The sequence below is a fragment of the Monoraphidium neglectum genome (assembly GCF_000611645.1).
Source record: "Monoraphidium neglectum strain SAG 48.87 unplaced genomic scaffold scaffold00567, whole genome shotgun sequence".
NCBI classification, from domain to species: Eukaryota; Viridiplantae; Chlorophyta; class Chlorophyceae; order Sphaeropleales; family Selenastraceae; genus Monoraphidium; species Monoraphidium neglectum.
Genome location: NW_014013061.1, coordinates 8,579 through 25,118, shown reverse-complemented (window position 1 = coordinate 25,118; position 16,540 = coordinate 8,579). Strand labels below are relative to the sequence as shown.

Here is a 16,540-nt window from a genome sequence, read left to right as displayed (position 1 = left end):
GAGTGCAGCAGGCGGCTGGAGCACGTGGCGCCGGCGGTCTCAGATGCGCGCACCGCGAACGCCGCCAAGTCAGCGACGGCGCCGGCGCCGGCGCCGGCAGAGGCGTTGAATTCAAAGGGCGTAGCCACGAGTCCGCGGCCGTCGTGGCAGGCATGGACGATCCGGTAGGGGGCCGACCCCACCACAATACGCCAGTACCACTTGCTTTCAACGAGCATGGCAAACCTGCCGTGGGTTTAGGGTCGAGCATGGTAGAGGGTGACGGGGTTCAGGGTTCGATCGGAGGAGGCGCAGCCTGGCCGGCGTCGGCGCAGGTCTGCTGCAGCCGCCGCTGGTGCGTGCAGCGAAGCACTTCCCGCTTGAGCGGGGTGGCGCGGCCGCCTGGGCCGGGGCTATGGGGGTGGGTGACGGCTGTCTAGAGGCGGAGGCCGCGGCCGCGCCAGGGAAAGCAGGCAGTGGCGCCCCTGGGCCGGGTGCGGCAGGAGGCACAAGGTGCGCGCATGCGCACACATCCAGGCCTCTCTGGCAGAGCGCGCCGTGCGCAGCCTGCTGACCTGAGGGGGGTGCCTTTGAATGTCTTCTCAACGGCCGCAAGACTCTGCTTGACGGCGCGGCACTCGGGTTGGCGCCGGTCACGGCAAAACTGCGAGAGTGCGCGTGGAGCGGGGGTGGGGGTCAACGAGGTGCGACGCGCAGGCAGCACAGGGGCAATATGTGGAAAAATGGAGAGCGGGCGGGCGTTACAAGATGCGCGGCGCGCCCGCGGCGCGCGGCTGCAGGCGGCGCGGCGTGCGTGGATGCTGGGGTTGTTGCGAGAGGTGCCAAGACAAGGTGTCCGAAGGGACAGCACGCGCAGCAACGCGGCGGGGAGAGCTAGTACTGCCAAGAGCCGTGCCATGGGTCATGGACTCCGCAATTACACGTCGAGACGGCCAATAGCGGCAAAGCTATCAGCCAGTGTAGGGCTGGACCCGGCACAATGACGAGGCGTGCAGCGGCGGCAGGGCAGGCGGCATGCAGCGGCGGGACTCACTCCGATGACGAGGTTGCCGTGCGCGCGGGCCGCACGGTGCAGCTCAGAATGTTGGTGTAGCGTCGAGAGGGCGTGCGCGTGCCGCGCCGCGGCGGCGAGCAAAAGAAAAAGCGCCGCGACGAGGAGCGGGGGACGCCCGTGGCGGAGGCGCCAGCCACCCATGCGAATCGCGCTCGACGCGCGCATCTGGGCGCATATATATGCGGGCACGCAGCAGACGGTGGAGCCTCCGGGGCTGCAAGGGTCTGTCCTTGTCAAAATTTGTGATCGAGGCCTGCGTCGAGAGCGGTCTGTGCACACCAGCAACATAGGAATGTGCGCGACGACCACCTACAGTGCCATCGCACTTGTACATCGCCACGGAAGGCGTCGTTCCTGCTCCCGCTGGTGAGTGCTTGGGGTTACACCCCACCTCGCATTGTGATGGTTTGGGCGTTTGTGTCCTTTGAACGTGCACGTTAGAATCTGATCATCTACGCGCACCACGTCGCACTCGCACCCTGACATGCCGCCGACGAGCTCAGCACAAACCATGTGTGTCACAAACGCACTGGGTTCAGCTCACGCCTGAGGCGGCCCCACGCACCCTTACAGAAGCCTTGCAGTAGTATCCTCCACAAAGGCGCGATCGCGCGGAGCTGCCGCACCGCAGAACACAGAGGCAGCAGCTGCGCCGCGGTCCACGCGCTGCAGCACTTCGCAGCGGCTCGCCTGCTGCCCGCGCGGCCACCCACAGGCCGCCGCTTCACAGCCGGCCCCTATGGAGTTTGAATTCCCGGGCTGGTCGCTTTCGGTGTCGCGCCCGGCCGGCGAGGCCGGCGCAGGCGCGGCGGCGGGCGAGGGGGCGCTGGCAGGCGACGACCTGCTGGATGACCTACAGGTGCGCCAGCTGCACAGCATACGAGCTGCCAATACATACGATATGCGACGCACGGGGAAGCCTCGAGCATTGACGCACATGCCGGCTGGGAGCGTGCGCCGCGGGGCCGGGCGCAGGCGTCGCGACGTCGCCCGAGCGGCCGCCCCGCCCGACCCCCTGCGTGCCCTCGCGTTACCCCATACAGGACTTGTCAGATGACGAAGACGATGCAGCAGCGACAGCATCAGCTGCCGCAGAGCACCTTGGGCCCCGTCTCCCGCACCCAGACGGGCATCCGCAGCCGCTGCCAGACCCCGGCCGCAGCCCCGCGCCCACCGACCACACCACGGCACCAGCTGCGCACCCGCGGCGGCTGGGCCGCGCTTTGCCTGTAGAGGTTCTGCTGCTCGTGCTGGGCAGCCCCTGCATCAGCGTGCGGGACCTGGCCAGCGGCATGGCAGTCTGCGCGGACTGGCGCGCCGCGGTCGAGGGCAGCGAGGGGCTGTGGCTGCCCCAGCTGCGGCTGGCGCTGCCCAGGGCGCCCGCGGGGCCGGCGGCTGCTGCCCATCAGCAGCAGCAGCAGCAGCAGCAGCAGCAGCAGCAGCAGCAGCAGCAGCAGCAGCAGCTGCCGGCCGCCGCCGACGGCGCCGCCGTCACCCCGGAGGTGCGCCTGCAGCTACGCCGCGCGCCCCCGCCGCCGCCCTGGCAGCTGCCGCCCGGCCTGAGGCCCTCTGACCCCCGGCTGCACCTCAGGGCGTGGCGGGCGCTGACTGGCACCGCGGCGCGATTTGGGTGCCTTAGGAAGGGGTTCGAATTCATCGCTGATGCGTTCGCGGCAATATGGGTCGCCGTGTCTGCTGCGGCGGTGGCGTCAACGGCGGCGGCGGGGCCGGTGGCCGGCGGCGGCGGCGGCGGCGGCGCCGGCAGCGCAGAGGGAAGCAGCCGCCGCGGGGGTGGGGGTGGTTTAGGGTCTGGCAGGCGGATGACTCACGTGGACCAACTCTGGGAGGCGCCAGCTGGCGGAGAGCGGCTCGCGGTGGGTTTGCTGCGACTCGCAGCGAATGTGCTGCCGCCCTGATCAACTGCGGCCGAGCGACCGTCCGGAGCCCCGCCCGCACTCGTCCCGCTCAAATGGCGCAGGCCATCCCACACGTGCACGCGTATACATGCGCGCACAAGCGCACATATGCACGCGGACAGATGCCCTGGGCGACGGGCTGCCCCACGGCGTCGCGCCCCAGTCCACTCGTCAAAATTTGAACGCCCTCACCCAACCGCCACCCCAAACGCCGCCAGGTGGACGACAAGTACAACGCGCGCGCGGTCCAGCGGATGGTCGGGAAGCTGGCCGGCCACGATTGGCAGCTGCTCTACGGCGGTTTCTGCGCCCTGCTGGAGGCAAAGGCCGCTGAGCTGGCGCTTGACCTGCAGCGCCAGCTGGCGGCACGACGGCGCGCCGCGGCCGCGGCGGCAGCGACAGCGGCGGCGGCGCCGTCGGCAGAACCGCGGGCTGCGGCAGTGGTGGCGGCGCGGGACGGGGGCAGCGGGGGGGCGGCGGCGGGCGGCTGGGACGCGGGCGGCAGGCTGATGGGCGGGGTGCTGGGTGATATGGAGCGGTGCATGGAGGGGGCATCGGCTCTCTTTGCGGCTGAGCCAGAGGTCCTGCTGGCGGCCTGCGGACAAGGTGAGGCGCCGCAGCGGGGGCGCGATTGAGGCAGGGGGTGCAGTGACATGAATTGGACCGGCGCTGGCTGGTGCGGGGCTTCCCCCGCGTGCTTGCTCCAAAAGGGGGGCGGGGCTGGCTCGTTTCGAAGCCTGCAGCCTGCAGCGGCGGCATTTGACGGCGCCGAGCGACGCGACGTTCCGGCCCCGCTCTACCCCTTTGGACGCCCCTCCCCCCCACCTGACCGACGTCACGCCAGCCTGCCCCCCTCACTCGGACTTGAATCCAAGCCTTCCCTGTTCGTTCGTGCCTGTCCGCCTGCCCTAGGGCCCTGCCCCGAGGACGGCATCTGGCTGTGCAGCCGCTTGCTGACAGAATGGGACGTGTTCCGCCGCGCCCTGGACCTTTTCGTGTCGCGCTGCGGCCCGCTGGGCGCGCGCGTGGAGGGGGCGCGCCAGCAGATGCTCGCGGGGCCGGCGCCGCGCGGCAGCGGCGGCGCGGCGGTCGCGCTCACGATCCCGCACGTGCGTCGCGCATGCGCGCGTCGGGCGAGCGGGAGGGGCGCAGGGGGTTCCCACCTGCTTCTCCGGCCGGAGGGGCGGACACCAGTGGGCCGCATCTGCGGCTTCAAGGCGGTGCGATGCACGCCACAGCAACGCAAAGGCCCGCGCACCGATTGTCAAATAATTGAATCCGTTGCGCCCAGCGGAGACTTCACCCCATTCTTTGACCTTTCTGTCGCCAAAACCCCTCTCCACACACTCGTGAACTCACCTCAAAAACTCTACCTTATCTGCTATCGACTGTTCACCTTCCCCACGTCCCGCCCCGACCCACCCCCTCGCAGCTGCTGAACCGCGGCCTCCTCGCCTTCCGCTCCGGCGTCGTCCTCGCGTACGGCGTGCGGCGCCCCCTCCAGGCCACCCTGGCGTGGCTGGCCGCAAAGGCAAAGGCGGACGAGCTGCCGCCCGCGCGCGCGGCGGCGCTTGACCGCGCGCAGAAAATGTTGACCGAACTGGACGTGTATGATGACGCGACGCAGCCCGCGGCGCAGCACACGCACGAGAAGTTCCGGGCAGCGTTCGGGGCGCTGCTGCTGCGGGACCGGCGGCAGGAGCGGCACGGGCTGCGGGAGCGGTGCTGACAGCGCGCACAGGCCGGGGCTCGCGAGTGCGAGCTGCAGTGTAGAGCGTTGCCGCGTGCATAACTGACAAGCACAGTTTTGAATACTTTAATTCAAGTGACACCCTTTCGGAGGCCTCGGCAGGTTTGACGGGCCGGGATGCGCTTACTGATGAAGTGGCTGGAGGACGCTTTCTGTCAAAGCGGCCGAACAGGCCCCAGGTCGCTGACATCACTTTGGAGCTCGTGAATGATACGGTTGACGCAGTTCGACGCTTGAACAACATATCTGCTTCACTGATTGCCTTCAAACAGGGCTCCCGGGCTTGCAGCACCATCGAAACGCCATGTTGAGAACGCGCATGCAGCAGCAGATGCTTGGTGTACCTATCCGAGCGCGTTCCTTGGTGCGCGACGCGCCGGCGATGGCTGCTGAGGGGCTCTTTCGATGATCTCGTGCAAGTCTTCGAACGGCTTACCGGCACTCACTCCGCAGGTTCCCGCCCGATCGAGTCGCAACGGCCCAGGACTAACGCGAGCACAGTTGGATGGCGATCAGCTGCAGCAGCTGCTCGCAGTCCAGCGACACCTGCTGCAGGTTTGCCGCCGCCGCCGCCATCCCGATACTGATTGCTGTATGGCATCACCTCCCAGCAACAGATGGTGTGCACAGTTCTTTGGACACTGCATTCGCCATTTCAGAAAACCCACAGGGAATCACAAAGTCTACTGCGCTGCGTGCCCACAACAGGTCGACCAGGCGCGCGCCAAGGCAGTGGATGACGTCGAGCTTTTCAGCGCCCAGCTGCTGGCGGAGCGCAAGGACCGGGCGCGGCTGCAGCAGCGGGTCGTGGCGCTGGAGTCCGACCTGGTGGCTGCGGCGGCCCGGGTCGCGGAGCTTGGTGAGCCGCCTCGCAGGGGCCGCGGGCCCGCCTCGGAACCATCTGGGCATGGGCGGATGCCAATGTACTTTTGTGGGCACTTGGGTGGGCTGTCATGTGACCTCGTGAATCCTGCCTCGACACAACAAAGGCAAGAGGACCCGGTTATTTGCAATGCCTGAGCCCTGACTCTTGCCATCTTTACAATCGTTGTAAATGCAGAGTCCCAGGTAGCTGCCTCCCAGAAGCACCTGCAGCAGCTGCAGCAGCAGCAGCCACAGCAGCAGCAGGCGGCCGAGGCAGCCGCGGCCCCGCAGCAGCAGGAGCAGCAGCAAGCGCAGCAGGCCGCTCCGCCGGCGCCGCCGGCGGCCCCGCCCGCGGAGCAGGTCGCGACGATCACCCTCAATTACTACACGGGGTGGCACGACGCCTTTATCCATTTCAATGCTGACAGGAAAGGTGAGCGCGGGCTCGCCTGGGCGGTTGTTGGGTCGAGGCGTGCGTTTTAGTACCCTATCGTGGGTATCAAGGCGCCTGGTGGAGCCGAAGCAAGGTCGGCGTTGCCCCCAAATCCCGTTATCCTTTTGTGCCACATGATTTTGGCGAAGGCCGGATTGTCACAAGACCCCAGCTTACTTTTGGCAGCCCGCGCCAAGCATCTGCAAAGCGGCCCAGCTGAGAGGGCGACAGCCTGCAACACGCATCACCTATGCACCTTTCTTCCCAGGTGCCCGCAGCGCGTTCACCTGGCTTGCGCACTGCACCCTCCCCCTTCCCCTCACCTCACCGCACGTCTGCCCCCACGCGATCGCCGCCGCGTCACCTCCCTGCGCCCCTGGGCCCAGGCTGGACCCAGACCCCTGGCGTGAAGCTGGCGCGCGGCCCCGACGGCGGCAACCACCGGACAGCGTTGATTGAGGCCTCTGTTATTGAATTTGTGATGGTGCGATGCGGCGGGGGACGGCTCGGGCAAGGGGCTTGCACGGTTTGTGTTTTTGGGGGGGGGGGTGCGCACTGGCCGCTGGAAGCCGCGGGTAGAATGGGGCAAGGGGCCGGGCAGGCAGTGCGAGCGATCGCAGACGCAAGCTGGCGCGTTGTGGCTGCTGGTTCTAGTGAGCGTGCCTTGCTGCCTGGCGCCTGGCGGCTGGTGGGCGGCTCGGGAAAGCTTGTGCATTAGCAGCGGCCGACGGCGAAGCCTTGCGACACGCTGACCTGCTTTGGGATCCCCATGGCCTGTTGCAGGGTGTGTTTGCTCCCTCTTTGCCCTCCACCTGCCCGCCCACAAGAAATCCCAAAAATTAACACCCCTTCCCACATCTGGCGGGCAGAATAACGGCCACAACGAGTGGGACTCTCCAGGGCGCTACACGGACACGCCCGCCAACTACCAGATCCAGGCGCCAGGCGTGTACAAGCTCAGGAGCGGGCGCTTGGAGAAGCTTTCTGGCTGACTGCTTTGAGCATGTTGTTCTGCAATTCTTTCTTTGTTGTCTTCGCAAGGAGATTGGGCGCCACGGCATCACATTGTTCCAGAGAGGGCGGATGGGATGGCGCCTGCTCGCATGTATGTCAGCCGCCAGCGGTCCCGGGTGCCCCCCTTGCGCACGCAGAGGGCGGCCGTGGCTGTGATGCGTAATCGAGTGCTGATATCAAAAACCAAGCTCACCAGATGTCGCTGTGCACCGCATCTGAACTTGGGGTGCCTGGCATCGCTGTAGTTGTGCCGTTGTTGTCATCAACCTCACAAGAGGGAGCCTGTGACCACCGGGGGTTGACCCATTTCAAGGCGCTGGCAGTAGCACACGCGCAGCTCGTGTGGTGGCTGTGTCATGAAAATCAGCATCCAGCTGAGGTAACAAGGTGTGCGGCAAACCTGCCGCAAGATCCCCGTGGCTGTTGGGTTGGAGCGCTCGCTGTGAATTGCTGTGGGATTTGGGCCCAGCCATGGTTCTCCCACATTACGGAACAAATTCTGAGCCTGCAAAAATTAATATTGCTGTACCATCAATGAAGAACGGGCCTAGTGGGCTGCGGATGCGTCACCGACACAGGCCCGCCGCGCCAAAACTCCAACGACACAACGTGGTAGCCCTTCTATGCGCCAATTACCTGTAATTTTCGACACTCAGTTGTGTTTGCTATAATATCATGTACTTCAAATGCTAAGACTCACGGATCTTTCGGAAGCGTGCATCTATAGCAGAGAGCTGATTCATAGCAGCACAAAGGCCTCGTCAATAGCCATCAATTGTCTCGTCTCACGTTGATACCCGAACGACATCAGACAGAGCGATGTGCATGGGGCCAGCTGAATTTGAGCATGCCGTAGCCTCAGGCACGGACACCATTGGCAGCCACGATCCCGATTATATCGACCCAGTGATGCTGCAAAGGTGAGCACCGTCTGGCAACGGTCCGTACGCGCCCTGGAAGTGAGCCGTCACCCACCACTGCTGACAAGGATGTCACGCGATGCATCGGAACCTCCTGTGCACGTCCGCCCCCTCTTTCCCACACACGCACACAGCACCACCCGTGCCGGATCCAGCCGCGCTTTACCACTATCTCTGTCATGCCTCCCGCGGCCTACACCACCCACCTGCGCGACAGGTGCGTGCCCTTTGTGCTGCCGCCCCACCCGCGCCACGCTGGCGGTCCCAAGCGGAGGAGAGCATCCGACCAAGGCTCCATGGCGGAGGCCGCGCAGGCCGCAGAGCCCAAAGGGCAGGCGCGGGTGCACTCCGCGCCAAAGCGGGCGCGGATGACACTCGGGCAGATCCTGGCGCGTCACCGCCAGCACCAGCAGCAGCAGCAGCCTGACCGGCAGAAGGCGCTCTGCAGCGAGCACATGATTGCGACTGCCGCGAGCCGGCAGCTGCGTGGTCGAAAGCAGCGACGGCAGCCGACGGGCACCTCGCAAGAGGGCCCGTGTACGCCGACGATGTCTAAGCTGCTGCCGCAGGCACAAAGCCAGCTGGTCGAGCCGCTGTGCTGGTACGCGGCAGCTTCGACAGCAACGACGATGCAGGCAAGCGTGTACATGCAGCAGCAGGAGCAGCAGCAGCAGCAGCAGCAGCAGCAGCAGCAGCAGCAGCAGCAGCAGCAGCTGCTGCTCGACTACGTGCTGCCGCGCCCGTGGTGGGCGTCTGCCGCGGACCTCCACGCCGGACTGCGCTTGCCTGCCGCGGCGCCACACCAGCGGGGGGCGAGCAGCCGGCAGGTGCGGCCCGAGCCAATCCTCTAGCAGCAAAAACGCTCGACCGAAATCCTCGTTGGCGTGGGCGCGTGCCTTACTGTCGCGCATGCACTTCCGTTGTGTCCCAGAACAAGTCAGCGCACTGCTGTGGTCACCTCGCCGTGCATGTGTGCTCGCTCACAATCAGCACGCGCCCTCTCATCCGCCCTGCAGCTCGCCTCTAGCTCGGACAGCAGCACCGACGACTTCATGCCCGCCATGCCCGCCGCCACGGCCGTCGTTGCCGCGGCCCAGGCGCCGCCGCTGCTGCCTGTGCTGCCGGCCGCCGCCTGGCCGAACGAGGCGTTTTGGGCGCCAGCGAGCAGCGATGCCTCTGCGTTCAGCGCCGTGGAGGCTGCGGCGCTTGGCACACCGTCGGCTGGCACAGACCTGCCCATTCTACATGAAATCGGCGGCATCGACGACGTGTTTGACTGCTTCGGACTCGACGACAGCTGGCTGGATGCGCTTTGCAGCGACATGATCTGATGCGCCTCGGCAAGATCTGATATGATCTGAACTGCAGCTGCCTTCTGACGCCCAATTCAGGCTCAAGCTACCCACTGGAGCGCCTTGCCTAACGCGGCGCTCCGCTTGCTTCCACCACTGGCGACTCTTGGCTGCAAATCACTTATCAACGACAGCGTTCCCGCCTTGGCAGCCAGTTTGTGCGCCAGGCAAGCCCTTGGATTTCTAGGGATCACCGCAAGATGAATCATCCCGCTGTGCCTTGAAAACTCCCTCCCTCTTGCCTCGCGGCCTCTCGTCGCCGCCGGGTCCACCTGCCACCAGCATTCTTGCACGCATCCCACCAGGCCTTGGCGCTCTCTTGGTGGTGCGCGACTCTTTCTCTTGTGCGGCCGAGGCGGGCGCTGTTGCTGTCGCCTTTGGCTGTGCACTAACTCAGGCACTGCTTACCTGATGGCGCGCTGCGCGGCGCGCTTCGTGCCGCGATGTTACGTGCAGTTGAAACGCGCACGTGAGGCGTCATTGATCAGGACTTGTCAAGCCACGGCCGCGGCCGCAAAAACGAACGGACGTGCGGCTGCTTGATTGGTTGATGGGTATCCGGGCTTCGCCAGCGCCAGAGTGGCGCCCTGTGCCGCACACCCCTTGTGATCGCACGTGGCGGCGCGGAGCTTTTTGCCGGGTCACCTGAGAGGCGGTGGACCCCCTCACTGGCTTGGTCGCCGTGCAAGGCATCCACCCCTTCCTCAAACAAGCATGCCAAATCACCTGTGTGCGCCTTGGCTCAAACGTCTTGTCACTTGAATTAGGTCTGGATGGCACACCCAAACTACATAGCTGCGGTGCCTGCCCCTCTTGGCCCGTTGTTCATGCACACCAGAGTGCGGGGCCGCAGCGGGCATCAACACTGTTTTCTCGGCCGTGGGCCAGCTGCGCAGATTTGCCTGTCAAACAGCACGCACAGTCATTGCCTGTCGCTTCAGGGCACTGGCGCCGCCTGCCCCAGCTGTCATTGTACGCCTGTGTACAATCAGCCCGCCTACAAGGTGTATGTGTCTTTTAGTAGAAGCGCCGGCTGCGCAGTGCTCACTCTTCTCTCTCGCTGTGCATGCCTGTCGTCAGCTCCCCAGGTGGTGGCACGAGGTACACCGCACCACGGCGGCCCTTTCAACCGCATTGTTTTCGACGCCGGCTGGTCCGGATGGGGTGTCCGCTTGATACGTGTCCGCAACTGCAAAGCCTTCATCTTGCCGGCCACGCCCTGCACACACGCTGGCGGTGCCAGCCACACCCTCGTGCGTGGGCACCTGGATGATTTTCGTCTTACCAGCATTGCCTGCCTGTTCGTTGCTCGCCTCCATCATTGCTGTGGCAGCCGCCGAGCTGCAGCGCACCGCGCAGAGTTGACGCGAGCGCCAACTTGGCGCACTAGAAGTGCCTGCTGGGTAGCCGACCGCCGGCCCCGCATCGCGCTGTTTCATAGCAATTTCAGCTCGCACACCTGGAACCCTCCTGGCACAGCCTCGTCCATACACTGTGCAGGGGGGGGGGGCACCCCAACCCCCTCAAAAGGCAAGCACAGCCGAGCTCATGGCATGATGTCCTCATGGCATGGTTGAGTCCTATAGCCCGCGCGCTCCATGTATTCGCCAGCTCCTCCTCCTGCCACGTTGTTGGGGGGCTGGAAAGGGGTTTTCCATCACCAGTGATTCCTTGGCTTCTCCGGCGCCGACTCTCACCTGTGCTGAGCGGCAGTGCTGGATAGCACACGGCCCTTTTTCGTGATGCGGGATTGCCTTTCGACACACTTCAACACTGGAAGGGCCCGTGCGTGGCTGTACTGAAGCCAGTTTCTGTGTGTCAAGACGATTTTATTCTTTCAATGTCCAACATTATTACTACTGGTGTGCATCCTACGGCGAGGGGCGGGCGTTACAGAGAAACAAGTGATCATTACCCCCACCCCATCGCCCCCTGCCTGCTTGGGGTCACGCTGTGGTCCGGGTTTGACTAGAGTTTGACCAGTGCACACTGCTTTCGTGTTGCAGGGCCACAGGTCGGTCTTTTCAAGAGTGCCAGGTATCAGAGCTGTGGCACAAGGCGGATCCCCGAACGACCAATCTTCCCCCAGCAACGCAGTGTGCACGCACCAGCCACAACCACCCTACAACACCAGAACATGGCGCCATTTATCATGGCTCCTGCTCACCGCCAGGACATGTGATTCTATTCCTTTTCCCCTTCGAGCGCCGCCCGATCACGGCAAAATCGCGCGCGTGCTCCCCAACAAAGTTTTCGCATCAGGGCCCCGCAGCCCTGCTGGCCTGGGCTCTTGCAGTCAGGCCTGGCTGCGAGAGCTTGTGCTGCGCAATCTGGAGCACGACGTGCATGCAACACCCTGCACCTGGCCTTGGTTCGCGCACCAAACCCTGGTTTACTGCACACTCGACAAGCACTGGGGCACTGCCCAGGAGGGGGGCTGCACAGTTCGCAGAGGGAGCAGGCCCCCAAGAGTTGCCGCGTCTTGACAAGTAATCTTGTCACACAACCAACGCGGCGGCATGTTGCGAAACGTCCAAGGGTCCCTGCATGGGTCAGCTGCATACCCGCATCACAACTATTGCAGGTTGCATCCATTCCCCAAGTCAGGAACATACAGCGAGTGCTTGTGTTCGAAGTAAGCAGCATGTCTGCTGTTGGTTGTTTTGGTCAAACGTCATGAGCGCACCTTGTCTTGGAGGGACACAGGAGGTTCAAACAGGATTAGGCAGCAAGACGCCTGCAGCGCAGCAGTGCATTAGAAAAAATCCCATCAATCATAATGGCTGCCAGCACACCTGCGGGGGGCCGAGCCAGCCAGCAGCCATCACTGAAATGGGTTGGAGAAACACATGGTGCGATCTAAATGAGATCAGCGCAATTTGGATGCCACTTGTGCGCCGCTGTGATTGCGCCCGACGGCGCCCGCGGGCAGCCGCGGTTGCGGATCAATGAAGTATTGTGCATAATCAAGCTCACAATGCACTTCAAAAGACCGCCATAACCGATTGAAGCACAAGCCCAAAGTGCACCGACCCTGTCCAACCCAGAGGAGCGCACACCGGCTTGCGAGCCACTGCCCCAGGTGGGGGGCGGCCACAGGTGCAAGGGCGCCACGGTCTCCACAGCCCAAGTGCCAGGCTTGTTGCTCCACCGCGTGGGACGCTTTGTTTGCATGCAGAGATGAAGAACATCACATGCACAATTCACGGGCGCTTGCAGGCAGCGTGGACCGAAAACTCCTCAATCAGCTCGGCCGCGCGCCGCGCGCCGGGCGTCCGCGCACGCAGCCGGCGGCCCATCTCTGCGGTGCGAGCGTGAGTGTCTTTGTCAGCAAGCAGCTGCCGCACCGCCCGGGAGAGCCCGGCCGCGGTGAGGGTCCAGGGGTCGAGCTGGGGGAGGGGGGTGGCGGGGTGAAGGGCATGCAGCACGTCAGGCGGAGTGTGAGGGGCCGGCTATGGGCACACATCCTTGGGCTAGGGGGCTTGTAGGCGAGGCGAGGCCACTAAAATCGATTGCGAAATCGCCTTCAAGGAGCGCCAGGGGCGGCCAGCCTCAATCATCCAAGCAGTGCGCTAAGGGCTGGTCGCGTCGGGGTTAGCGCAGGTGCGGTTTTGCAATCTCAAGCTGAAAGGGGTCAGCATGGATGGGGAACCTTATGCGAAGTCCTGACCCTCTGCCAGAAAGCGCCGTCCCTCCTGCCGAGACATTCCCTGCAGCAACATTGCCGCCTACCATGCTGTTGACCCACACACCCTAACCCCCCCCCCCCACTCCCAACACGCCCTCAAAGCACCACCCACCATGGTGCCGAGCCCCTTGTTGACGACGTGCATCGCGTTGATGGGCTGGTCTGCAAAGTAGGGCAGCACCACCAGCGGCAGCCCCGCGGTGACGCCCTCGTAGGTCGAGTTGAGGCCACCGTGGGTCACAAACAGCTGCACAGACGCGTGGCCCAGCAGCGCCTGGACGGCGCACGTGTGCACGTGGCACGGGAGGGTCGGTTACTGGAAGCATGTCAGCATGTGGGGGTTGTTTGGGCATTTGCCAGCTTGTTATGCATGGTGTAAAGATGGCGCTGAGGGATGAGCAGAACCCGCAGCTAGCTGCTGCCCGCACGCCCTGCCCCTTGCCCAACCATGCGGCTGCCCTCGCACCTGCTGCGGCGCCCACGACAGCACCTTTGCGCGGCCGCCGGACCACTCCGCCACGTCCCCTGAAGGCAGCAGGGCGTGGCAGTCCTTGGCCAGGCTCCACACAAAGCTCGCGCCCTCCACCGCCTGCACGGTCCCCACAATGGCGTCGATCTGCGCCTGGCTCGGCTTGGCCACGGTGCCGGTGGCAATGTAAACCACAGGGCGGCCCGCATCTGCAAGGAGTGTTCAGCAGAGGGCGGTTGCGAGTGGGCGCAGGCACGTGGGTTGGGATCAGCAAGAGCAGTCCAGAGTTGCAAAAAGGCTTGGGTGCGACCGGCGGCCCGTGCCAGCCGCGCTGCCCAGTGTCGACCCGATGTGCCCGCAGGCTGCTGTGGGTGCACACGTCTCCCAACTGCAATAGCCCTGTCCTGACGTGCCTGTCCGGCCCCACAGTCAAACCTTGTAATGGCAAAATTGGCCCCACCTGGCCGCAACCAGCCCGCCGTCATTCCCAAGTTACAGGCCAAGGCGGTGCGCCCTGCCAGCGCCCTCACCTGCAGCGGCCTGCAGGAACGCTTCCAAGTCGCGGTTGGTGTCGTCACCCGCCTTCACCAGGGGCACTGGGAAGCTGCCCTCGCTGAAGTCGACGTTGTGCTGACCTGTCATGTGCCAGCTGGGCGGCAGCGGGCGCTCCACCTCCTGCAAAACAAGCAGGCGCAGCGTGGGGCAAGAGAGTGCATGGATGATGTGGCACAGGAAAGATGAGTCATGCAAGAGGTGTGCGCGCCTCCGTGTGTGTGCCTGTCTGTGTGTGCGGGTGTGTATGCGCGCGTACACGTGTTTGTGATTGTGTGTGTGATTGTGTGTGTAATTGTGTGTGTGTGTGTGCGTGTGCGTGTGCGTGCGTGTGCGCGTGCGCGTGCGGGCGCGCATGTGACTGCGGGGGGCTGTGTACGAGGGTGATGCGCAGAGGTATGCAAGTCACCCCCCTCACCAGGTCCATGGAGCCAGATACAAGGTGCAGCACGCGCTCCACGCTGGGCGAGCAGCCAAATTTTGCCAGCCGCACCCTCGGCAGCCCCAGGCGAGCTCGAGTGGCGGCGCGGTACGGGTCCTGCAGTCGAAAGCGGTGGACATAATCGGGGCATGTGGGTGAGGGTTTTGTGTGAGTGCGGACTTGCATTTGTTGCAACAACCTCTCCAAACATGCAAGCTTGCACATCAAAATCATGAGTCTGAGCCAACTCGCCAACGCCAGGCCCTTGCACAGCCATACGCCTTGCAACCCGGCGCACGCTTGCACAGGCACGGAGTGGCGCACAAACAAATGCGTGTGGATCTATGCACAGCCGCACAGCTTGACAAGCTCATTCCACATCACCTATGACCGCGCACTGATAGGTCCACAATGCCCAAGATATCTCCAGCTCAGCCTGGCTTCTCACACTGGCAATTATGACAGCTAAAAAGCATGCATGCAGGCGCGCCCTTCGCGCGGCCTCCAGGGACTCACCATGATGCCACAGGACTGCGAGTGGGCAAGCCTCTTGAGCAGCGGGTTGACGGCGCGCTGCGCTGGCGTCAGGGGCCCAGCCTGCAGGAAAGGTCCCGGGATCTCCAGCGGTACGTGGCTGCGGGTGCGGGGCATAGCGTTCCATCATTATAAGCGGATGGCGCGCTTGATTTTTGCAGGCAAGCGTGCTCGGCGGGCACGGTGTAGACAGCCGCGGCGTGCTGCACAGAGCCCCAACGCCGCAGGGGCCCGTGCCGAACCAGCGGATACTCAAGTGCGGCTGCAATCTGCCAGCGGCTTGCCGGCCAGCGGGGCTGCGGGCGGAGGGCTCTGAGCCTCGCGGCCCCCTGCTTGGGGCGCAGCCGGCCCTGTGGCAAGCCCCTGTCGCGGGGCCCAGCATGCACGCAGCCCGTTCCCGCCACGCCCCTCCACCCTTTTCGGTCACCTCAATGCTTGGCATCGTGATGCGTCACCGCCCCACCTGTACATGTTGGCGCTGTTGTACCCTGCCCCAGACAAGATCATCCCCAGGGGCCCCTGGTGAAGAAGCACCAGCGGCAGCCCCAGGTGCTCCGCAGCATCGTGGGCGGCCTGAGAAAAGAGCATGCAGCGAGGGCGCGTGCGTATCGTGCATCAGCCAGTCATTGCAAAAGGAATGGGGTGTCACGGCGGTGGAGCGGTTTGTCGCCTGCCAAGTCAGCAACCGCCAAGCCAGCTATCGCAGTTCTGTGCACTGTGCGGAGGCAAGGGGGAGGTTTGGCGCCCCACCGCCCGCTGAGCGCGCTGTTGGCCAAGGCACGCTTCAAAGTCTGCTGCACAGTCAGGCACTCCACGCAAGCCGCAGCAAGCATGCCCGCACGCACAAGCATGCACAAGCATGCACAAGCACGCACAAGCACGCACGCACGTGCGCGCAGCCGCCGCCCAGCCGCCACCCACCAGGGTCGCAAAGTCTGCCACAATCGCGTCTGTGCCGGCCGCGGCGCCGCCGCTGCCCAGCGCCTCCACCAGCGGCGGGAACATGGCGCGCTCCATCAGGGTGAACAGCTGGCACCCCAGCTTCACTCGGGCCTTGCCCTTGCTGCGCGCCCCCTGGGCGTGGATCTGCTGCTTTTGCGCCTCGTCCTCTGCGGACAGCGGCCCCAGATCGACAAACTCGAGGCCGGCGGCTTCCACCTTTGCCCGGCTCTCGGACAGCGCCGCGAAGCGGACGGCACCGGCTGCGCCGGCTGCGGGGCCATGGGGCGCGTTGCCGGCGGCGGCGCAGCGGCGCTCGTTGCAGGCGCGCGCGACGGCGATCGCGGGGCTGATGTGGCCCAAGTGCGGGACGCTGACAAAAAGCAAGTTGGCCGCTGCTGTTGCGTCCATGGGGCGTGTCTGCCTTGAGGTGGGTTTGCCGGCTGCTGGGTGGGTGCAGGGGTGGGTGTGGCCGGGCTTGGTGGTGTTGGGATGGGCACGGGTCGAGTGTGACTGGGTGATGAGCGCCGGGCTGCTTGGTTTGGCCGAATGCGGGAGGGCTGGCAGGCGTATCGCGCTGCAGTGGCCAACGACGGGGCGGGGCGCCCGGCCCAAACACCACCTTGGGAAGCAC

General features: G+C 64.8%; 4 protein-coding genes across 4 annotated transcripts; 3 read left to right on the top strand and 1 right to left on the bottom strand.

Moving 5' to 3' along the window:
- Window positions 1-1,793: 1,793 nt before the first annotated feature.
- Window positions 1,794-4,699, top strand: MNEG_4189 (hypothetical protein; the record flags this gene model as incomplete). Its single annotated transcript, XM_014047339.1, has 5 exons — window positions 1,794-1,913; window positions 2,098-2,928; window positions 3,189-3,576; window positions 3,883-4,079; window positions 4,403-4,699. 5 exons carry the CDS (start codon window positions 1,794-1,796, stop codon window positions 4,697-4,699), a joined length of 1,833 nt encoding a protein of 610 aa, XP_013902793.1.
- Window positions 4,700-5,051: 352 nt separating this feature from the next.
- On the top strand, window positions 5,052-7,009 carry MNEG_4188 (hypothetical protein; the record flags this gene model as incomplete). The annotated part of the gene is made up of 5 exons (XM_014047338.1): window positions 5,052-5,084; window positions 5,429-5,579; window positions 5,781-6,017; window positions 6,404-6,501; window positions 6,887-7,009. The coding sequence occupies 5 exons, from the start codon at window positions 5,052-5,054 to the stop codon at window positions 7,007-7,009; spliced, it is 642 nt and encodes a 213-aa protein (XP_013902792.1).
- A 1,238-nt stretch (window positions 7,010-8,247) lies between these two features.
- On the top strand, window positions 8,248-9,282 carry MNEG_4187 (hypothetical protein; the record flags this gene model as incomplete). Its single annotated transcript, XM_014047337.1, has 2 exons — window positions 8,248-8,778; window positions 8,968-9,282. The coding sequence occupies 2 exons, from the start codon at window positions 8,248-8,250 to the stop codon at window positions 9,280-9,282; spliced, it is 846 nt and encodes a 281-aa protein (XP_013902791.1).
- A 3,224-nt stretch (window positions 9,283-12,506) lies between these two features.
- On the bottom strand, window positions 12,507-16,317 carry MNEG_4186 (UDP-glucuronosyltransferase 3A2; the record flags this gene model as incomplete). Its single annotated transcript, XM_014047336.1, has 8 exons — window positions 12,507-12,692; window positions 13,104-13,265; window positions 13,458-13,669; window positions 13,991-14,135; window positions 14,431-14,550; window positions 14,950-15,067; window positions 15,431-15,540; window positions 15,889-16,317. 8 exons carry the CDS (start codon window positions 16,315-16,317, stop codon window positions 12,507-12,509), a joined length of 1,482 nt encoding a protein of 493 aa, XP_013902790.1.
- Between the last annotated feature and the right edge of the window lie 223 nt (window positions 16,318-16,540).